Source organism: Ictidomys tridecemlineatus, chromosome 8 (genome assembly GCF_052094955.1).
Source record: "Ictidomys tridecemlineatus isolate mIctTri1 chromosome 8, mIctTri1.hap1, whole genome shotgun sequence".
In the NCBI taxonomy this organism is placed as follows: Eukaryota; Metazoa; Chordata; class Mammalia; order Rodentia; family Sciuridae; genus Ictidomys; species Ictidomys tridecemlineatus.
The window spans coordinates 31,625,877-31,649,992 of record NC_135484.1 but is presented as its reverse complement, the minus strand read 5'-3'; the positions used below and the strand labels follow the sequence as shown (position 1 = coordinate 31,649,992).

General features: G+C 36.8%; 1 protein-coding gene across 3 annotated transcripts in view; it reads left to right on the top strand.

Annotated features, from left to right (window-relative positions):
• The first annotated feature begins 972 nt into the window (after positions 1 to 972).
• The window catches only part of LOC110598608 (uncharacterized), a 64,011-nt gene continuing 40,867 nt past the window's right edge, over positions 973 to 24,116 (top strand). For 2 of the 3 annotated variants that reach the window (XM_078019110.1, XM_078019109.1), the window contains exons 1-3: positions 973 to 1,216; positions 13,856 to 13,907; positions 21,634 to 21,695. In XM_078019110.1, coding sequence (XP_077875236.1) covers positions 1,175 to 1,216; positions 13,856 to 13,907; positions 21,634 to 21,695 — 156 coding nt within the window. In that variant the 5' untranslated portion in view covers positions 973 to 1,174. The remainder of the gene's footprint in view (positions 1,217 to 13,855; positions 13,908 to 21,633; positions 21,696 to 24,116) is intronic. The other variant, XR_013424850.1, reaches the window with a different exon arrangement.

The following is a 24,116-nucleotide window of genomic DNA, read 5'->3' as shown; positions in this document are numbered from 1 at the left end:
TTGCTCTTTATCCACTAGTGAACTTATAAACAGCTAAAAAAGGAAAAAAATGAATCAAGATGATGCCTTGGGACTGTTCATATCAGGGCGTGCACTGCTGTGACATCAGCTTCAGCCCACACCGAAAAGTTTCTGTGTCTCGAGCTGTGTAGTCTTGTTTAGGCTGAGACTGGGACCAACCACAGACTTCATAAAAGTCTTCTTGAATAATTGCATCATTCACTGATAAGCTACCCTTATGAATAAATATCATGACACTGTAGGACAGGCTGTCAACACTGAGGCAATATCTACTATAAACCTAAGTTTTTCATGAGTGTCCTTTAACAAACACGTCCCTGTTTGTTATTGACATGGTGTTTATTTTATGGATTTGTCTTTATTGAAGATGCATTTTTCCTTAAACTAGATGCACTCCATATTCAGATTTTAGATTTCCTCATCTCTCTTTCAGGCCTGGAATGGTTTGGTTAGAATTGAATCATGACTTGTTTCATGTTGTTAATGGAATGTGATCTATGTCATAAGCACACATGGTAGGGCTTGGGAGTGTTGTCTAGGAATGGCAGGCTTTCTTACTGACTCATGCGTGTGTGTGAAAGTTGACTACTATAGCATAAAGTTTCATAGAGCTATGGACTTACTAAAGTCTGGGAATATTTCACCATCAAGCTATTTCTCATGTTAGATGTTGGATGCTTCTTTTGTCCAAATGAATGTTTTACAGCATTTTCATCATTTCAATGTCTCTATGTCAGTTCTATTAAGGTATTTTGCCCTTCTTTTTCCATAAATAGCTGATTCCTGAGGCTCCAACTGCTTGCTTTCAGCCGGGTAAGTAAGCAAGCAGACTCCCAGTCCAGCTTCAGATAGACTTTGAACCTATCTGACTTTGCAGTGAGGCTGGGCATGGCCACAGCCAGAGTATCCCCTGTTGGATCTGACAGCTTTCCAGACATGCTCCTCCCTTTACCAGTCAAGCAGATTTTTCCTGACCAGCTTCTGAAGTAGCTGTCAGAAGGGGGACTACAGCATGGGAGTACCGCTTCTGCCTCTCATGTGTTCTCATTTTCCTCACTGAAACCTGACCTTAATATAAAGCGGACTCAAGAACTCCAAACTTCTATATTTTTCATGCATCACATCCAACTTCCCAGTAAAGGAAAACGACCTTATGTTAAGCAGCCATGGCCATCTGGAAGCCATTTTGTCTACAGTAAGTGCCAAGGATGAGGGGAATTCTTAGACTGCATGTGAGGGCAGGAGACCACAAGGCAGCAGGAATGAGCCAAAGGCATTAAGAAGGCAGTCACCTGGCAGCCTTTGGAGATGTGTTGCTGGGGTCATTCTGCTAGGGGTTCCCCAGGTGTCCTAGCAGTGAGGTGATAGCAAAATGCTACTGTTTACTCTTTCAGGCAATCCAGTATTCAACCAGGATAGGCTCACGAAGGCAAAGGGGATGGAAAAAGATACCAATAGATCATTAAAAAAAAACCAAAAAAAAAAAATCAAAACAAACAAACCAAACAAAACTTTTTCAACAGTGTTTACATTTCGTTTTAAAATTTGGAGAATAAAGCCTTACTAAACTTGACTCATGTTTCATTAAAGAAGATTTTAAAAACAATTCTAGTTTGAGATTCTATTATGAAATTGTATGACTTAATAGTTCATTTTTTAGTTTAAAAGCAGTTGATAAAATTAGCCACCAATTTAGATTTAGCAAGGCCAAATTTTTATCTTTGAGTTCAAATGTTCTGTAAGATAACAAGGTAGGATGGATCTGAACATTGAATTTGCTGGATTTGCATTTCTCTTTCTCACTATTTCAGGAGAGATCTTTTTTTCTCCCCTGTTTCACTGTTTATACATATTATTCAGTGTGTGACATTAAGCAAACCACTAAGTCTCTCTAAGCCTTGTTGGTTTCTCTTAACTTTAAGATAATAATAGCACCCACTTCCTAAGATTTCATAACATTGTTTTGACAATTTAAAGGATTAAATACAAAAATCTTGTAAAAAAAACTTAGAACAATGCTTATCACAGAATAAGCACTCAATGTTCCTTAAAGATTTTTCTTTTAGTTTATCTCAGATACTCAATTTCTGCATTAGCACATTTGCCAAATATCAACCCATAGCTCAGTAGCTTTCAGATTCATAATTCATGCAGATTACATTGAAAGAATGTTGTGACAGGTCATATGACATCTTTTTTTTTCTTTCCCTAGCAAGACCCATGCCCTTGTTGTTTAACTTGCTAATGATTTATGACATGTAATTCTGTCTTTAGGATGCCCTTTTTCTATTTTTTTTATTTTTTATTTTTTGTCATCAGATTGCCACAGGGGGGAGTATAACTTCTTGAAAGCAGCAAAGCATACAGTTTAGGGGATTTTGGTGCTAGTTATTAAAAAACTTTCATCTCTAAATCATCTAAATAGATTCTGTTAATACCCATGGGAGAATACAAATATTTATGGCAAAATAGCAAATGAGGCCACTTCAATCTTAGATTTAATTATTTTGAGATAGTTACAAAAGCAATGCCCAGGAAAAAGTCTCTGCAACATGGAGGAGGGGGGTGGGGAGAGAGAGGGTGAGGGAGAGTATGGGCAGTGTTGGCACTGCAGAAGGGAGCAAAAGGAAGTTTCTAGTTTCTGCTGGTAAAATCATGAAGTGAAAGAATGAGGAGGAGGAGAGAAAGAAAGTGGGAAAGTCTATATAAAATGAGGATGAGCTTGGTTTGGATACAATGATGTCACAGTGACAGCCTCATGGTATGAATGACTTTAAACCCATTCTGTACATATGGGGATATTTAACCTTATGAAATCCAATTGCTACATAAGATAATTCCAAAATGGGAAGAACTGATAAGTGGTAATGAAAACATCCCTTTGAATAATACAGTTGTGTTTAATAGCTGCAAAAGCCATTACCTAATTTTATAATACTAATGATAACCAGAAACATGGTCATATCCTCTACCTTTCTGAAGAAAGTAAAGCACCAGAAAAGTCCTAGAGAAACTAGGAGGATTTCAAAAAATAGGCAGTTTGATTATGGTACCAACAGAATGCTTCCCTGATATTCTTACAGGGTTGGAGCTTTCTGGGAAAATGATGCAGCATGAAGACCCCCCACACCCCTCACCTCCCCGCCCGCCCACCTTTCAAACCCTGATTCTTGCAATCAGGTCAGGAAGATTTCGGACATATTGCTCAGAGTAACAGGCACTGAGTTTATTAGAAGGGATGGGCAAGGGGGAAAAAGGGACACTTCAAAGGAGAAAATGAGTCCTTTCAGAGAGGAGAGGGACAGTGTACTTCTCCTGCCTCCAGTTTTACTGGGGACCCCAGAGAAGTTTCCAGAAAATCCCACCCAGGTCCACCTCTTGACTTTTGACTGGCAGCAGGATGACATCAGACTTTCAAATCTCCATTGCCACAACAGCTCTAGGTCACTTTGGCCTATACTGTCTCTAATTGGATTCTTGGGAAGAATTTTCCTTGTCCCCCTGAGTTCTGTGTTCTGGTTTGTGGAAATGGTCACCAAAGTCTCCCCCTTCAGGGTAACTTGGTTTCCTCTTATCAACGTTATTTCAGGCCTGCATTTATCCTGCAGATAACAGGCAGTTTGCTGAGAAATGTGACATATTCTGTTCACTTCAACCAGGTTGGGCTGCAAGTAAATTGCTTCTTGGAAAAGAAATCATGTGGGAGTCAGCACAATGGACCCATTTTATGGAGTTAATTCCCTTGGCCTCCCATTCCCACCACTCACATCTGCCTGTCTTCTGTCAGTGTGAGCGGATCATCTTTGTACATGGTGATTCAGCTTGCTTGCTTTCTGCTTCTCAGCAGTCCTTCCTCAGGGCCTTCTGATCACCCTCACTCAATGCTGCGCTAGGCACATTCTTTTTCCCTTTCCTGCTTCTCTTTCCCCAGTTTGCTGTAGTGTTCTGAAGAAACCACATCCTAAGGATTCTTTTTCTTATGAAATTTCCTCACATGTCTCTTCCCTAACTGTTGGCAGCACACAAACAATTTATTTTTTGAGGGCTTCATACCTGGCTCACCTTCTTCCATAGCACCCTGGGATGGTTGATATTAAATAACTGGACTGGGTCACAGAATTCCTAGCTATTGAATTACAAGTGACTTCTGGGAGTGTCTGTAAGACTGTATCAAGAAGAGATCAGCATTTGAATTGGTGGACTGAGTAAAGAAGATCATCCCATTTAATGTGCGTGGGCATCCCGTAATCCACTGAGGGTCGGAATAGATTAAAAAGGTAGAGAAAGATTGCTCTGACCTCCCTCTGTCTGACTGCTTGAGCTGGAACATGGATCTACCTCTGCCCTGGGCCCTCCTGGATCCAGGGCTTTCAAACCCTATGGGGACTCTGTACCATGAGCTCTCTAGTTTTCAGGCCTTTGAATTACCTCATTGGCTTTTTTGGGTCTCCAGCTTGCAGAAGATGGATTGTGGGACTTCCCAACCTCCATAATAACACCAGCTGATATCTTATTATCTATCCATCTTTCTGTCCAGCTCTCTAATCTCCACTACTCACTCCCCAGCTGCCACCTTGGGTTACCCCAGTAATCACCAGAACAATCCTAAAAATTCATTCTTAATTCCTGTGGCCTGCTCCTTTTAAGCCAATCAGGACTTGCCACTGAATAGAATCGCTCCATCCCCTGGAAACTCACTTATCCTTCACTGATCTCTTGGTTACTACCTTTTATGTCAACTCTCTGACCTGTCTGAGGCTTGGAGCTCTTGCTTCCCTTCTTTCTCCTGAACACATAGCTTTGCTCCTTCTCAGGCCATGGCACAGTGTTCTATGTCATCAGGCTCTTAGCTCTTAGCACCTTTGGGACTGGGTTTCTCAAGCTTTTTTAAAGCTACCTCCTGTCTGATTTGTTTCTGCACCACAGACCCTATGTCTGCAGCCTTCCGTCTCAGCTGGGTCCTCAGTTCTGTAAGTTGTGCTTTTATTTGGTTCTGGTTAGTTATTTGAATTCCTTTTAAACCTTACTGCTCTCCTTGAGTCTCCTACCCTGTGGCTTTTCTTTCTTTCAGTGAATCAGCCTTCCACCTGCCTCAGAATGGCAAGCACTAACAACACTAGCCATCCTCCCTAGGATGGGTGGGTCTTAGCCTCTTATTTGCTCCTATAGAATTGGAGTATTCATTTTTTTTTTTTAGCCACTAGCCAATGTGGCTATTTAAATTTAAATCAATCAGAATAAAAAAAAAATAAGTCGTACCACCTGCATATACCTAGGGATTATCATACTGAATGATTTGGAGAGCCTTTCCATCACTGCAGAAAGATCTGCTGGGCAGTGCCAGTTCAGACAAACCTCCACTTGTGCTTTGGATCCAGCTTCCTTCTATCTCCCGTAGAATCAGATTCTTTTTTTCCCCCTTTCTACTGTGTTTTAACTAATTTTTCCCTCTTGGCTTCTTCTTTTTAACATATAAATGTGTCTACATTCTACAAAAGAAAAACAGCTCAACAAAGAAATGTTCCCTTTGTCTCACATATTCCTCTAGCTGTTGCTTTTTCACACCGAGTCTCCTAAAACACATCCTCACACACACAACGACATACACACACACACACACTGCTCTGTATTTTTTGACTATAAATGCTCAACTTTTAACTTGCCATCCAACCAATTGCACTGAAAATGTCACCAAATAACTTCTTCATTACCAAATCCAGTGTATTGTTCTCAGTTCTCATATATCTTATTTCTTTTTTCTTAAATTTTTAATTGATTTTTAAAAAATATATGATAGTGGAAAGCATTACAATTCCTATTACATATATACAATACAATTTTTCATATCTCTGGTTGTATATAAAGTATGTTCACACCAATTCATGTCTTTATGCATGTACTTTGGATAATGATGTCCATCACATTCTGTGTGAATTTGGTAGTTGAATCCTGTTCCCAGTCTCTTTGACCATGTCCTTTGGTCTCTTTTGCAGACTCATTTCCCTTTGCCTACCCCTTTGATGTGGATGACCCTTACTCTTTTGTCCCTGGTTCTGTTCTTAACTGTGGTGTTGATGTTTCTCTGTTCTTTGGATCATGACCAGAAACTGTTCTGAGTTCATTCATGCTGTGAATAGGACAGTAACTGGAATATCCTGCACAGATCTTAAAGTAAGCATATTCAAAACTGAGTTAATCTCCCCGCTCCCTGAGACTGTGATCTTTCTATGCACAGACTTTTAGTGTTTGGAACCACAGATTTCCAGTTACTCCACACCAAAGCCTGTGCATTATCTTCTCATTTTTCTCTTTTACTTCCTATATTTAATCAGTTATAAAGCTCTCTGGACTCTACTTCTCAATGTATCTTCCCAACATATTCCCTCAATGTCTGGTCCTGTGTTGATCTTCCTGTTATTTATTTATTTTTTTAAGAGAGAGTGAGAGACAGAGGGGGACAGAGAAAGAGAGAGAGAGAGAATTTGAACATTTATTTATTTTTTCTTAGTTCTTGGCGGACACAACATCTTTGTTGGTATGTGGTGCTGCTGAGGATCGAACCCGGGCCGCACGCATGCTAGGCGAGCGCGCTACCGCTTGAGCCACATCCCCAGCCCCCGATCTTCCTGTTATTAACTGGTGTTTTGATGTGTATTATTGCCTTCTCCATTTTATTCTGTCCACTGCTGCCTGAAGAATCTGTCAATTCGAAGTGCTTAAAATGCTTATGTACCTGCTTAAAACCTTCATGTGGCTTTCATTGCTCGTCAGATGTAACCCTTTTTCTGGTACCTGGATTCTCCATTCTTGTCCATCACTACCCACTACCCTTCCCCACACCTTGTTTTACACCTTCTATATCACTTTGGTCTGTTTAAGTAGATTATAAATTTATCATACTTTGTCCAGTCTCTATAACTTGTTTACATTGTTCTTCTAGTATTTGGAGGAGCTGTCAGAGATGTTTACACCAATTAAATTTTAGACTGTAGTTGGAAATTTGTTTTATATTTGGTCAAGTGCATATACCCTCACATGTATACACACACATACAGTATAACAAAATTTGTAAAAACACTTTTATTCTTAACTATGTGTTGATATCCTGACATTTAAAAATCTATTTTTTTTCTATTTTCTTAAAAGAAATCTAGTCTTTATCTCCAAGTTTATTTTACTGTGTCCCTGAAATCACGTGTTGAAAAAAAGATCTGTAGACATACATACCTGTACACATGCGTGTACACATACATATGTAGGTACACTCACATGTACCCGTGTGGCCTTGGAGCCCCACCTGATCAGGAGAGGCTACTTGATAAGCAATAGAGGGAGATGTGTTATAAGGATGTGAGATTTGGGGATGCTGTGGGCATTTTGGGAACATTTGTGTTTTACGAAACGAATGTGTGATGTCCAAGGCTGAAGGTACCTTAGCAAAATGCAGAGCAAAGACACAGAGAAAACCTGGGCTCTTGGGGCTATATCAAGCCTTGCCTAAAGATAGCTCCATTTCTTAACTTATCAGTGTTATGAGCTGGAATATCCCTTCATCTTTAGAAGAAATGATTTCTGGATATTGTATCATAAATAATCCTATCTGATAAGATTCACCAATGTGAGAGAAATAACACTTTATTTTTATGTTAATATTTTCTGATGTAAATACTTGATGTAAATACTTGTTTATTTCATTGTTTATTTCTAATTCTATCATAGCTTTAGGATACAGCAGTGTTTCCCAGTTCCTTTTATAAAACAGTGGAATATATAGAAAATGATAACCTTTTTTATAGCATTTTAAAGTAAAGGCTTTTTGAATGGTTTAAGACTCTGAAGGGAACGGGCATAGACATTCCTTTGGTTTAAAGATATCAAAGATCATAGGGGAGTTTATGGGAAAATTGCTGTTCTTTTTAAACTTTCTAGGTAATTTAAGGTATTTCTTGGAAGTTGACTTCTGAGTATTTGTGAATACCTCTTACACAGCATTGAATACAAACAAATCCACCACTGAATGAATACCTTATGTAAAGTTTGGGAACTAACTTGAACTTCAAAATAGTCTATAAATGTCCCAAATTTAGCTAAAATTACATAATATCCAAGGTCTCAGGAACTATGATAATTAATATTATAGCATATTTATATCAATCCAAGGGTAAATGTTTTGTATTTATTGATTATATGAGTAAAATTTCTGAGGTTTATGTAATCATACCTGAAAAGTTTATATTTTTCAGAATACTAGAGAATATAGTGTTTATATTACTTAAAACATAATTTTACTACAGTAGATAATTCTCTATAAGATTGGAGAGTGATATTAATAGGTGGTCAGGAAAAACTGCTGAACTGGCTGAATGGAACTTAGAAAGTTAATACAGTTATCAAAATTGCCTAACTTCAGTCATAAGAATATTATAGTGTGAAACTCTCAGGCTAATAAATCTATTAACATGTCCGAATTAAAAGTTAGTCATTTATTGTTGTTTACTCTCAATGAAATAAACAATTCACAAATATTTTAAGCATCGGGTGTATTCCTGACATTGTGTTAAATATGGAGGGATATAAAAGGATAACTATTCTTGCTTAGAAGGAAGTTATGATCTGTTCGCAGAAGCAAGACATATATGGATGAAAAATAAACCAGTGTCCCTCATAGTTGTATGACTTGGGAACTATAGGACACTGGAAACCCTGAAAGACTGGTTTAGTAGTATAATGCCATGACCCTGAAATGGGAAGCTTTGTGGATCTTGAGGAAAAGATTATGATGGAGCCATATGCCTTGAGCCTTGATAGCTCCTGCTCAAGGGCCAGTTGAATGGGTGGTGATCCAGCAAGTGGGCACAGAGGGATGGAGCCCTAGATGTCCCCTGAGTGGTGAGTAACCTCAAAACACCTGGTCTGGCTTTCTTCGTGGACCCAAGCTGGGTTAAAGGATGAGGAAGAGAAGAACAGCACAGGAATTCCAGACCTTAAGAATGGCAGCCATCTTGACTTTGGGAATTCTGTGGCTTATATGGAAGAGAATAGATGCACTGATTTAACCTGAGTGGATGTGGGGATGAGTTGGAAAGATTAAAGAAGATAAAAAAATTAAAGACTGTGGTGTAGGATCCAGAATCCCAATTCCAACTTCTTTCTTTCTTTTATTCTAATACTGAATATATTGATTCATTTTCAGTCCTTCAGTCATTGGGATATATGTATGTACATGTGTATGTATACATAAGTGAAAGATAGCTTTATAATAGTTTTCAGAGCTTAGCAAATGTAAAGATGTCATTTACTGATTTTGAGGGGAAAATTAAGAGGTCTTCACACTCAGAACTAGCAATGTCTAAATTTCTGTTATGCTTCTATTTCTCCTCTTTAAGAAATAGTATCTGCTATTTTTTTTTCTTTCCGTAACTGGTAAAGTTCCATTCATATGGAAAAAATACAAAGCTCAATAAATATATGTTGAATTATTACATCTTCTTGGGGTCATGGATTATATTTCTCTCTTTTTTAGAGAGAGAGAGAGAGAGAGAGAGAGAGAGAGAGAGAGAGAGAGAGAGAATTTTTAAAAATATTTATTTTTTAGTTTTCGGTGGACACAACATCTTTGTTTGTATGTAGTGCTGAGGATCGAACCCGGGCCGCACGCATGCCAGGCGAGCGCGCTACCGCTTGAGCCACATCCACAGCTCCTATATTTCTTCTTTTTATGGTTTCTCATGACTCCTAATATGTGCTTTGTACATAGTGGACATCCAATAAGTCTAAAATATTGAAAATATTAATTTTAATAAAAATTTTAATAAAATTTTAATAAAAATTTTAATGTTGAAGAACCAGCAAAGCTAAAGCCATTGCTTGGCCAAGCTGTCTCCCACATTCTTTCATCTATCTATTCACTCAATGAAGGTGCATTCGCTAGATGCTGAATTAATGTGGAGACTCAGTCTGATGGTGATTTTTAGCAAGAATGTCCTATCTCTGTGCTTTGGGGCACGCTGGCAAACTCTTACCCATTTTCCAGTTCTCAGCTCCTGGATCACCTTTTTCTTGTAGCTCTCCAGACTGTTTAAGTGTTTATCCTTCTTAGCCTTTCTTTAACCATGTGGTGATTTGTCTTGATGACTTACCAGATGGAGCTCCCTTAGAGTAGAATTAAGCCATTCATCTCTGTGTCCCTAGTGCCAAGCCCAGTTCTTTGTTTTTAGATGTCACTCGATAATTATGTGTTGAGTGTTTGTAGAACAAATATAATCTTTAATCATGGTGTTGTCAGATATGTGGCTTTGAACTGGCCACTTGACATTTAAGTATTGTGTTCTGAAAATTAACTGAGAAAAACCTCTAGACTTACAACAGTTTGGAAACAAAAGATGAGTTCAAAAGAGGTAAAACTTGAAAATTCACAAAAATGCAATGTAGAATAAAGAGGGAATGCATACTATCATAAATGAACTATTCTTATTGCGTAGGTCTATAATTTTTTATTGTGGAAAACTTACCACATGTTGATTATTTTTAGTGGAACTTTCTAGACAACCTTTGCACTATACTTTGGACTGTGAGAACAGCAGGGAAGCAGGGACCTTAGAGATCATTCAGTTCAAACACTGGTTAGTTGAGGACATTTAACTATCCATTTCAGAAGACATAGAGATAGGCAGATGTCAGAGACTCAGTTTTGTGAGTACTGCTGCAGGAAGCCCTTCTGACCACCAGTCTCCCATTTCTGGCTACTTTCCCAGCACACCAATGTGCAGTTCAGGAAACAGCTGTGGGGAGTTCTGTGGATGGCCTCACTATCCATTCACACTATTTTTCTTTAGGTATCTAAGGACACTGGAGGAAGAGGGGAGTTGCCATAGTATAGATCTACCCACAGTCTTCAAGGGTGACCCTCACCTATGCGAATGGTAATATAGATTGAACATCTCTAATCCAGAAATCCAAAATACAAAGCTCAAAATGTTCTAAAATCTGAAACTTTTTGAGCATTGACATGACACTGTAAGAGTATGGAAAGTTCCATACTGTGAAACTGTTTCTTGCATCAAATTGTTAAAAAATATTGCATAAAATTACCTCTAGATTTGTGCATAAGGTGTGTATAAAATTGTTAGGGTCTGTAAACAAGTCAAGATGGCGCCTGGCATTTTGTCAGAGGGAGTGGTTTGTGAAGTAACGCCATCGAGCCATTAAGTGTGGAGATTCCTTATTGGTTGACTGCTGTATCTAGTTTATGTTAATTAAGATAAGCTGTGTGGAATGTATATATACCCCTCCTGTCCTACAATAAATGGCTCCCACTCCTGCTATATCAATGTACACAAGTTGTTCGTCACCCCCTGGTTATTTTGCTCCAGCCGGACTGCAGCATAAAACAAATGAATTTTGTGTTTCAACTTGAGTCCTATACCCAGATATCTCATTTTGTTTATGAAAATATTCTAAGATCTGAAAAAAAAATCTGAAATCTGAAATAATTCTCATCCTACACACTTTGGATAAGGATGCTCAACCTTTAGGGTCACCATTAATTGATGGCCTGTGCTAGACTGATTACATAAGCTTAGGTCAAATCTTCAGCTAATCCTGCACCTTATAAAATTACTCCCTTTTAAGAAATGGGGGAGGGGCCTGCAGACATCATTTATGTATCTTGTATACATCTCAGAACTAATAAATCGTGAAGCCAGAATTCTCACCAGGTCTAACCTAAATTCCATAGGTTTTCCAGACACCATATCACTTTTTGTAGAGCAAAGAGTATTTGGTGGCCTATCAATGTTTGTCAGGTCATATGGTCTATAAAAAGGAAAAAAAGCATTGAAGTACCTACTTCTTGTTACATAAATGAATGGATATATGATTCTGAAAAAGAGAAAATCACTCAGTTTGTCACACACAACACAGACATAAGATCATGATAGTAAGTTAAAATTTCATGAAATTATGAAAAAGGTTGAACTCAGGAATATTTTTTGTTTTAATTTGTTTAGTAACTTTTGCCTCAATAGAGCATATTTTTTTTGTATAATAGGAAAGATTTATAATTTTCCTGGTTAAATTTACTTGGAAGAAATTATAGCAGTTGTGTAATGTATATAATACTTTCCTTTAAACCAGCATAAATGCTACCACCTCACTATTTTTCCATTAAGCTCCTTAGAGACACCTACTTTAAAAACCTAATTTAAAATAATTATGTTAATAAAGGCATGATGTTTATTCAAAATTTAAGTTAATAAAGAACTTTCTATATAAATACTTGGCTAACACTCAAAAAATTTTTATAATTTGTACTCCCAGAGCAAATAAGTGATGATTAGGTGAAGTATTTTTAGGTTAGAAATGGTGACTGATTAGTTTTAAAATGTTTTCCAAGAACTGAGCAACATTGTTTGTAACAAATACAGTGGAATGTGCCACCATTTCCGAATTCATTTGATTATGAGTTTTTCAGTCTCCTGAAGAACTTTTTGATTATACACAAAATTTTTATATAAGACAAAAATGGGACAAGTGCTTCTATGTAGTTGGTGGTTAGAAACAAGTTCACATATCTCGCTTTGGGTGATAGCAACGATGCCATTTGGTCCTCACAATGCTATTTGGAAGAGAAGTAAAATATAAAATGAGAGGGGAGACTAGTTGGTCTTAGCACAAATGGGTTTTTGTCTCAGGAGGAGATTTTTGGAGTGTATTATTTTCCCTAGAAATTCCTTAGCCTCAGCTTGAAGTTATCTTTCTTGTCTCCATGACCCTAGCAGAATGCTTAGAATCTTAGTTAAGTATGAATCGGCATGAACTGAACTTAGCTTGCAGAGATATATCATGCCTTTTCTCTATCATGTAGAACTATTTCCTACTGCATATAACTCTTGGAAATTCTCTCAGTCACAAAAGTTGGAAAGTACCTGAGTCTTACAGCAGAACTTTGCAGTCTCTTTTCTCACATCTAGCTTCTCTGTGACCCAAAATGAGAATATTAGGAGTTACATATGAACTTAAACTTTGTGCTGCAGTGCTCCTAAATTCTGCAGATTTCCTTAGGTAAATAGCTTTTTTTTTTTTAATGTGCAGTATTTATTTATGTATATGGGTAGTGGAGTCACTTTCATTGAGAACATAATAAGATAGAGGATCCTGTAACCGAGTGTTATAAAGGTAGGAGATTATTGTCAAACAAGCAGTAGAACCATAACTGGAATGGAAGATGAATGGGTAAAACAATGTAGAGTCAATGATTTGTGAGTGAATACACAAAAGACTTAGCACATTAAATTGAAAGCAAACTGAAAATTCCCTGAAATTGGTAACTCTTTTTTCTTTTAATTTTGAACTATTTGATTTGAGGACTGATCTTCAATGCTTATATTTAAACAAGAATTAAAAAAACAAATGCAAGGCTGGGGTTGTGGCTCAGTGGTTGAGTGCTTGCCTTGCATGTGTGAGGCTCTGGGTTTGATCCTCAGCACCACATAAAAGCAAACAAACAAACAAACAAAAAACAAAGATATTGTGTCCATCTACAACTAAAAAAAAAAAAGAGTAAAAAATAAGGTCAAAGTTCCACCTCCTCCCACCCAAAAGGAAGTTGGAAGTGTTTAAGAGAAAAATTTTATTGGGTTAATTTATTAAGTCAGAGTTGACATATATGGTTAAAAAGTTCTGTATATATAGATGCTAGCAGATATTATTATATGGGTAAGTCTAAATAGAAAAACAATATAATTTCAACTTTCAATATACAACTAGTTAATTTAGGAATAAGAGTTCTCTTTTTAGCTTGTTGTGAAAGTAACATCATGTACTTTGGTTTCAGGTAGTAAAAAGAAGAAGTAATGAACAGGACTTGACTTCCAAATCTGAAAAAGGTAAAATACGAAACAAACAATAATTAAAACTTTAAACATGATACACACTATATCCTATCATTTAGTATTTCCATTTGTGAACTAGATTTTTCTTGCATATAAATGCAGCAAAATTGGGGTTTTAAGCTTTATATTTCTCTTTTCTTAAAATAAAAGCCAAGGGGACTGGGGATATAGCTCAGTTGGTAAAGTGCTTGCCTTTCATGCACAAGACCTGGTTCAATCCCCAGCACCAAAAAAAAAAAAAAAAAAAAAAAAGTCACAGTATTTGTCCTATCAAATGAATACACTTTAAATGGGGTTTCTAATTACCATATCTGCTAAATTTGGCCTCTAGAGTTTATATCTTGGGGTTTTATCTTCAGGAAGCTGGAGAGTAGTGAAGGAGAAGATCAGACAGGAAACTGTCAAGTGACAGTTTATTTTTATCTATAGGGAAGTCCCATAAGACAAAGAAACCATTTCTAAACTGCCTTATGATCATTTTTTTCTTTTGTTTAAACCTTGGTTTATGACAGTGTAATAGAAATTAAATCATGACTGTTATTGGCAGTTATTCCTTGAATAACAATAATTTTAACAACATTTAGTGATGCAATTGACATAATTCCTAAAACACATGAACATTTATGTAGATAAAATTGGAGGGGTTTTCCCCCTTAAGCCTCAGGATATATATTTAAAGACTTATCTGAAGTCACAAAGCTAGTTAGTGGTAGAACTGGTGTTAAGAACAAGTCTCCTAATAATAGCTCTGTCTCTTGCTTTGTTTGTTCTTCTGTACTCTCCTCATTTATCATTTCTTTTCTAATTACATCATTGTGTCCTATTTACTGTCGAGAAATATACTCTACATAAAATAAAAATAAATGGAAAAGAGTAAATTGAATTCTAACTTTGGTTTTAGTAATTCTCCACATCTTGGATGATCTCATATTAATTGACTATAGTGAATGTGCATCGCTGGGCACAGGGGTTACAAATCTGAGCTATGGAGCCTGACCTCTTGGTGAAGCTGGTTCTGCCCCTCATTATTGTGAGAGTTTGTGTCTTAGTTGTCTCTCTGGAGTATGGGGAGTGTAGAAGACCCTACCTTTGAGGATTATTCTGAGAATTCAATGAAATGTCTTTGATTTAAAGTATTTACAATATTGTTGCTGTATGTAATAAGTATCTCCAGAATGGTAGATATTATATTTACTTTAATGGTTAATGTTATCAAGGAAGGTGAAAGATTTACTATCCCAAATTAAAAAAAAAAAAAATCAGAGCTGACATGATGGAGTGTTGGGCCTATATTTTCTTCTAGTAGGTGCAGGGTTTCTGGCCTAATCCCTAGGTCTTTGATCTACTTTGAATTGAGTTTTGTGCAGGGTGAGAGATAGGTGTTAAATTTTATTCTGCTATAATGAGATTTTCAATTTGCCTAGCACCATTTGTTGAAGAGGCTAACTTTTCTCCAGTGTATATTTATGGCATCTTTGTCTAGTATGAGATAGATGTATTTATATGGGTTTGTCTCTGTGTCTTCTATTCTATTCCATTGGTCTTCATGTTTATTTTGGTGGCAATACTATGCCAGTTTTGTTACTATATCTCTGTGGTATAATTTAAGGTCTGGTATTGTGATGCCTCATGGTTCACTTTTCTTAAGGATTTCTTTGGCTATTCTGAGCCTCTTATTTTTCCAAATGAATTTCATGGCTGCTCTTTCTATTTCTATGAAAAAGTCATTGGAATTTTACTAGGAATTGCATTAACTCTGCATAAAGCTTTTGGTATTATATTAATTCTGCCTGTCCACAAACAGGAAATCTTTTCGTCTTCTAAGTTCTTCTTCAATTTAGTTTTTTTTTTAAGTGTTCTGTAGTTTCCATTGTAGAAGTCTTTCACCTCTTTTTGTTTGATTGATTCCCAAGTATTTTATTTTATTTTGAGGTTATTGTGAATAGAATAGTTTTCCTAATTTCTCTTTCAGCTGATTCATCATCGGTATATAGGAACACAGTTGATTTATTGGTGTTAATTTTATATCCTGCTACTTTATTGAATTTGTTTAGGGTCTCTAGAAATTTTCTCATGGAGTTTTTTGGGTCTTCTAAATATAAGATCTTATTGTGGATACATAATTTGAGCCCTTCTTCTTCTTCTTTTGTTTTTCCATGTAGAATGATGTTGGCCTTGGGTTTAAATGGATGGATCTAAAGACTCTCATGCTAAGTGAAATAAGCTAATCCTAAAAATAACAAAGGTTGACTATTCTCTCTGACATGTGGATGCTAACACACAATAAGGGGCTGGGAAAGAATAGAAATTCAATAGATTATGAATGATGGAGTAAGAATGGGAAAGACAATGGAATAATGAATCTGAAACAACTTTCCCATATACATATATGAATACCCCAGGATGAATCTCTACATCATGAATAGATTTTGCTTCATCTTATCTTTTGATGGAACCTTTGACCTTTCTGGTAAAGAATTTCTGTAACTCAGCCCTTAACTGTCCAGATTTTTCTTGTTCTCTACTTTTATTAGCAAGAGGCTCTGTACATAAGCAGGTTTCTTAGGGCAAGAATTTCAAGAAGACCAACACAAAAGATTATATGGACATCCATACAGCTGATCTCAGGTTTTTGCAACCACATGGTGCTGGGGAAAGATAAGAATTCAAGTGTTACCAAGGTAGAGGACCACTGGTAAATAACCTGGCTTTCAGTACAGACCATGTCTGCCAAGCCCCAGGAGGAGGGAACATACCCAGAAAACTGAAATAGACAAGCCCTAACAGACTTTCTGATTAAGTCTAGAAAAGATCAAGGTTGTCCACCAATATTTGTTGTTTGACTTCCAGAAAGAAAATCTAATCCTCTTTTTGAAGGAAAGTATTATTCATAACCTCATAATTTTTCATCCATGATATTCATCATTCAATAAAATGTTTTAAGGTATGTTGTAAAACAGAAAGAAATGACTGAAATACAATATTAAAAGACATTAAACCCATACGTGATTTAGGTATTACAACTTTCAGATAGGGACTTGAAAATAACAATGATTAACAAGCTTGAGAATATGATGGACAAGATAGATAATATGGAGGACTTCAACAGAGAATTGTAATGACCAAATAGACATTCTAGAAGTTAAAATAGATTAATATATAAAATTAAGATACAAGGGTGAACTCAGAACACAGGATTGTGGAATTGGAAGACAGGTCAATATGAAACAGAAAAAAAAGATGGAAAAACAGAACAGAACCTGAAAAACACGTGGTACCCAAACTGACTTATGGACTCACTGTTCTCTGGACAGGATTTCATACTTGACTGTGTGACTCACTTTTTTCTAGACCATTTGATGCAATTAGAAACATACTTAGACAAATCTAATTTCAGTGCTTATTCAAAGCATTTGAGTTTTCAAGAGAATTTAGGGAAGGGAATTGATTTTTTTTTCACTTGAATTTTAATGGAAAAATTTGTTCTTTTAAGCCATATCTTTGCCAAAATTCTACAACTTCTGAAAAAAAGATTGAGAACAAGATTCTGAGGAATGGGAACAATCTGGATCAAGTTCCTAAAAGAAATAGTACAGTGTCATAAGAATTTATTCATATTTTCATGTTTTAGTTCTTTTCATTCTTATTCTTTTTTTTTAAATTTCAAAACTATTTGTAGTAGTGGCAGATCCCTGTTCCCTTCACTTTCTTCTGCTTTCTTTTTTTTCCCATCTGACCAGTGAGTACTTGTTCTTTTTCTCCTTTTACTATATTAAAAGTCTATAAGATTTTCCACTGCTGTAAAGTTAGGCAGAAATTAGAATTCTTGATCCAAATCTGTATAATTTGTAGCATGAGAACTGTTTCATCAGCTGCCATGCATCTTTTATGGGTTTTAAACTACTTCTCCTGAAACCTTTGTGGACTGCCTATAAATGCACTCTGACACTGTTGGGGAAAGATAATATACTTTGACAATAATCTCTTTGGTTTCCTAAGAAAAAGATAAAAACATGACAGTATATTTATGAAGATGCTAATAAAATGTGGATAGTATATTTTTTATCTTTCCTACTCACTGAAAAGTTAACCAAAAGCCAAGTTTGGTGTCATAAAACCTTAGCTATTTTTATGCATTTGGAAATGGCTTATGAAATACCATTTTCTTCTCCTCCCTCCCCTTTTTACCCTACAACCTCCTTCCAGATCCTTGGTGGTAAAAAAAGATTTACCTGGACATCTAATAACACAGGCATCCAATTGCAAATAACTAACCACATACAACTCTGCTTAGTGCATTGCAATGATCCAGTTTCTGAAGGTGAGACTAAATTTTCTCTGTGTCTGCACTCACAGCCATCCCTGAATGTGTGAGCAAGCTTCAGGAAATACTCATTATAGTATTAAAGTACTTTCATGATCCTTTTTTGACTATAAAATGCCTTCACTTATATTATGTCATTTGACTTTCTCTAAAACTGTGTGAGCTGTGAAGAGTGAATTGTATTATCCCTATTTCACAAGGCAGAGACTAAAGTAGAGGAAGGAGAAGTGACTTACTCAAAGCAGCAGCTAGGAAGCATTAAAGCTAGGACTCATGCCTCCATTACTATCCAGCATTAACAAGCTTACTTAGGAGGTTTGGGAGGCCTGGTAGGGGGATGCACAGAGCATCATTATTGAAATGCACTGAGTCTACAATGAGACTATGCCTAACCTCAACCCATGATAGCCATGCACCATACCTTGAAATATTATTTTAGTGCTAGTGAAAGAGAGATGTTCTCTCCTACAGAAGCCTTTTCTATCATGAATCCCAAAATTCTAAAGACAAAATTTCTGAAATTTATGATGACCTTAAAAACAAGGGAATGGATACCATAAATGGTTGAGAAGCTCAGGAAAATGTTCTTGGGAATATATGATAATGGTTTATGCTGATTAGATGAAAACCTGAATAAGAAAGGGCTTTGAAGATCCAGAGACATTCAAATTGTCTTCAGTCATGATGCCAAGCACCTGAGACCGTTCTGTGAGTGCTCCGAGTGTTTTGGTCATGTTGGCAGACAATAATCCATGGGTTTCTCACATTTTTAAATGTCTTGTTAACAGAGGAGCTAACTTTATTACATTCTATCATTTTAAGAATTTTTGTACAGTGAACATTCTAGATATAGACTCTACCTCCAGAGAAATGGACAAGCATAATTACTGCTCACCATAAAAGATTCAGATTTCCTAAATTCTGCGGATACTTCTCCTATAGTCCTTATTTTGTGTACAAATTGACCCTCTTTATGTTGCCCTGTGGGAATTAGTGTTCTAAGAACTAGTGTAAGATAATGCTGATACTCAGGCTACTGCTGTTGCTGAGTGTAATAAAGTCAATTGTCTCTGACCCAGGAATGTTATGTCTTCTTCCAGAGTCCATAGAAGTCTAGCAGGCTAATTGTTAGCTTGTAATTGGACTTCAGGATTCTTGGGAGATTGCCTTTCTCTTTTTCTAGCCTTTCACATGACATGTGGAGTCTGCGTATATGCAGTTTTCTGAGGCTTTTGTGTTAGCAGTAGGATGGTTCTGGCATTTCATAATGAACCATTTTCTATGAAAAACAGAAATTGTAGTTGGTGAAATCAGTCAGCAAATAACAATAACTGCAGACAGTTTGGGGAATTCCAGATACTTCACTGCCGATCCTCCATGGCCAGCTTCAATTTCTTTAAGCCTAACCATGAGGAGATATAGGTCTTCAGTCTGAGCATTTGGTTTTTCTTTCATATTTTATTGCTCAGCACATTATTCTTATTAGGCTGGATTTTGATTCCTAACCCAGTGCTATGTATCCATTTCTGCACAGACCTTCAGTTCATGTTTAGAAGATATTGTCAGTGTACATATGTTCTGTTCATTAATTTTTTATATGATAAACCAATAGCATATCAAACCATATTGAATGAAATTTATACTTATTTAAGACTGGGAATTTTTCTTTAGGCTTCTTGGATTAGGGTTAAACAGGGCCTGTCTTAGGTAAGAAAGTTTTCTAAGTTTGGATTTGCCTCTTGTTAAAGTTTAATGTGATTTTCTGAGACTTAACGCTGCCAAGTGACCCTGATGTTTATTTCTGCACCTGAACCCTTCAGACTTTATGGTTACTGTCCTCAGAATTTGAACCTTAGTTTGGTCCCATTAATAAGTGCTGCATTTGTTTTTCTGCAGTTCTACCCTCTCTTAGCCTGCAGTTTGTCACCCATATGAACCAGGAAGCTAGCCCTGAAACCCTAAAGAAGCTCAATAAATATTTGTAGAATGACTGAATGAAGATACTGGACTTTTTTTTTTTTTGTCATCTCCTCAGATCTCTTCAATCTAACTAGAACCTAGATTTCTTCAGTAAGAAATACATGGAAAGAGAGATATAATGATATGAGTAATACAGTAATATTGGTCATAATACCAACATTTTCTGGATTCTTACTGTATGCCAATATTTCACCAAGTGCTTTACATGTATTTTCTCATTTAATCCTCAAAAATACCCATATGATTGTTAATATTTTACAAATAAATAAGTGGGCATTGAGAGGTTATATTATTTTCCTAAAGTCACAAAATGAGTTAATAGAACTAAATTGCGCCATCTTCTAAGAGCTAGGGGCATTTGTAACACACTGCTTGGTTAAATAAGTAAATGAAAGCTTTGCTTTTAGATAAGGCTGGTTAAATTGGCTGTACAAATGTCATCTTTTTCCCAGTAATAGATGGGTCAAGCAATATATGTGATTTCTCAGAAGACCAGAGCCAAGCTTGACAACTTGAACAAGTTATTGAACACAAGTTGTGGATGTTCCAGCCCCAATCCTCATTTACAGATCCCCCCACATCAGTTGGGTGACTGATTAGTCTATTCTAAGAATATTATTGACACTTGGTTGGTGCACAACTTGGTCTCTAAGGAATTCTGACCAAGGGAAGAGAAATAATTTGCTTCAGGGGAAGGTGAACATCTCCTGTGGCCCTGCCCAAGACCAGAGTTTACTACATAAATTAGGAGGAAGAAGAGGAGGCAGAACAAGGGTGTGATGAGAGACTGGGAGCCTTTCCTAGGTGTATGCTTTTGAGAGCAGGGACCCTTCATTTTTTCTCACTGCTGCTTTAGTGCTGAGCTTCCTGCCTAACATGGCAGTTGCTTTGTTAATATAGTTGGATGAATTAAAGCAGTGGCCCTTTTGGATATTTCTTTTCGCCTTAATCATTCTCCTGGAATTCTGCTTATTAAGTTGTTGATGAGAATAATTGGATGCTGTACACTGGCTTATTATGAATATTTCTGTATTAGATTAAATGTGACTAATTTTGGTTTCTGCTTTTTCTTTTTCCTGTAACCAGAAAATAACCTCATTATTCACCAGATCTCATATTCCTTAGTATCGTATTTTGGATCAGAACAGTATTTCTCTTTTCTTACTCCCAAGGTACTGAACAATGCCATAGAAAAACTACTTACATATGGCCAAATTATTAGGTTGACCCTAATGAAATTTATGATATTTAAGAGTTTTAAACCATAAATTTTAAAAAAATCCTTTAGGCTAAAATTAATGGAACATATTTTAAGTAAATAACCTAAAATGCCTAGAAAAGAATAAATGTTTCCCCACAAACATTTCCATGGTATACGCCAGGGTTGATATTTGTGTTTTTCCATTTCCTTATCAGAATGCTTCCTAGCTGGATGGTCTGCCTCTCAAAATATTGCTTTCCCAAGCTCTGACTATTATGTGAGTATGTGCAGAATAATTTATTTCACATTATTTGAGGCCTTGTGAGTATTATTAGAATGAGAGGAAACCATGGAAATTATGGGTTCTTGGTTCACTACTAACAAATATTTGCTGAGTGCCAACAAAAACAATAATTACCATAGAACTGAAAAACAAAGGGACACAGTCCTTCCCTCCTGGGAATTGATTGTTTGGAACTTTTTCTATCAAAGAGCTCTGTAGGTGTAAACGTATAGGTGCCATGAGTGATTACAAGGAGAGGGCATGAAAGAGTGAGTACTGGGGAGACCTGGGAGGTTCTTTCAGGAAGTGGCAGCTGAGCCAAGGTTGAGCCAAGGTTAAGTGCAGCTGTTAACCTGATGAAAGGGCCAGAGGTGGGGATAGGAAGCGAGACAGTTCAGTTCAGTTCAGTGCGTGTTTATGGAACGCCTACCATATGCCAGGCACTGTGCTTAGAGGCTGGGAAATAAAAATGAAAAAGACATGGTCTTTGCCCCAGTAAATAACTCACTATAAGGGTTTCATTGTCATATAATTTATAAACTAGGAGAGGCACTTTTTATGTATTTATTCGGCTTCTGAGTAGTTTTAATTTTGTTGTCTCAGGATTCCCTCAGCAAGGCAAGTCTTCCTCAAGGAATCAAGCACAGCCCTGCACAGTTTAACAAACAAACAGACACAGTTTGCTAGATTAAAGTCCAGCCACCCTGTTCCCAGTTTTTCCATCAACTGACTGTGGTCCCACAGTGTAGCTCAGGCCTGTTTCAGAGTTTGCCATCAGCCTGGCTCCAGGAAGGAAGCCCGACTGCCACCAAACAAGAGACCCATTATTACGTTCTTTTTTAAAAAAAAAAATTAACTAAAATTGCTAAAATTTGAACCCGCCCATAAAAACAAATTGTGAACATACTGTATGTGTTCTTGATTAATCTGTTTTCTTGCTAAGCATTATTTGGACCCTGGTATAAACTCCTGGGAAAAAACACAGTGACATAAGTAGGAAGTATCAAGAGGTATAACCCAAGCAGAGATGCAGGAACTGTGGTAAAACACCCTCCAAAAAAGAACAAAATGCCCAAAAAACCTCTTGCCCCAGCCTCCAGGCTGGTCCTCATTCACTGCACCTACCAAAAGCACATTCTAGGTCTCTTATCATTACTCCCTACAAAGGTCAGTCCCTCTCATTATCTCTGTTTCTGATTCTGGTGTTGCTCCTTCATCCTAGAATTTATTTCCTTGTAGCCTCCTTGGTTGCCTGCCCAGATCTTGGTGGAGAACTTGCCAAGGCTAGTTCTGAGTTGCATACCTTCTGCTCTTTTGGTTTGTGTTTTGTGTGGGTGGCTGCACCACCAAATCCCAGACCTATAGGTTGACCAGCAGGCTGAGTGGCCTCTTCCTTCACTAGTCTTGAGAGATCTCCAAGAAGGAGTGGCTGGGGAAGCCAGTGACACCTAAATCTGTGTCTCCATTCTGCTGTCTCATTTCATTATTTTATTATTTTTTACTCTTCTTTGTAGGGGTTCGTAAATTTCCTTCAGAGGTTAGTATCAGTATAGAGTTGACCCTCCATATCCATGGATTCTGCATCTGTGGATTCAACCAACAGCAGTTAGAAAATAATCAGAAAATAATTGTGTCTATACTGAACATGTACAGACTATTTTTGCCATTATTCTCCAAACAACAGAATATAATAAACCTACTTATTAGGTTTATTATAGTAAACCTAATAATAAAATATAGTTAACCCCACTGACAGAGGGTTTATGTTGTATTTAGATATTATAAGTAATATAGAGATTATTTAAAAGTACAATGAGTTTATAAGCTAATACTACATCATTTTATATAAGATACTTGAGCATATGATGGATTTTTGGTATCTCTTGGCGCTTTCTGGAACTATACCCCCAAATACTGAGGGATGACTGAGGGATGATTGTGTATTTTAAACTTTTAGGGCTCTCTCATCTTGGCTGAAAATCCTAAACACTTGTTTTCTTTTCTTCCTGTGTTTGTTTTGAGGAGGGGAGGGTGGTGCGCTTTATCTTTGGGACTTCTGTACTGGGGAGAAAGTAGTATTACCAGGTTGTAGAAGGGGACACTCCCTTACTTCATCAGTAAGTGACTCATTCAACTTCACATTATAGCATTCATTTATGGTACATTCAAGCAATAATTCCCAAATTTGGTTCCTTAATTGAGTTTGCAGTTTTGTACAGATCTTATAAATATACTAACCAAATGGTTGAGTATTAGTGTTTTAGCTCATTGGTTAGGAAGTTTTGAGACTATTTTAAGAAACGAAGTCAAAGACAACATTCCTAAGTGGGTTTTTGGAAAATATAAAACATCCTTATAGTCACAATCTATAAAACTTTTGAGACTTTGCCTTTGAAAATTCAGTGTGTGTTCTGT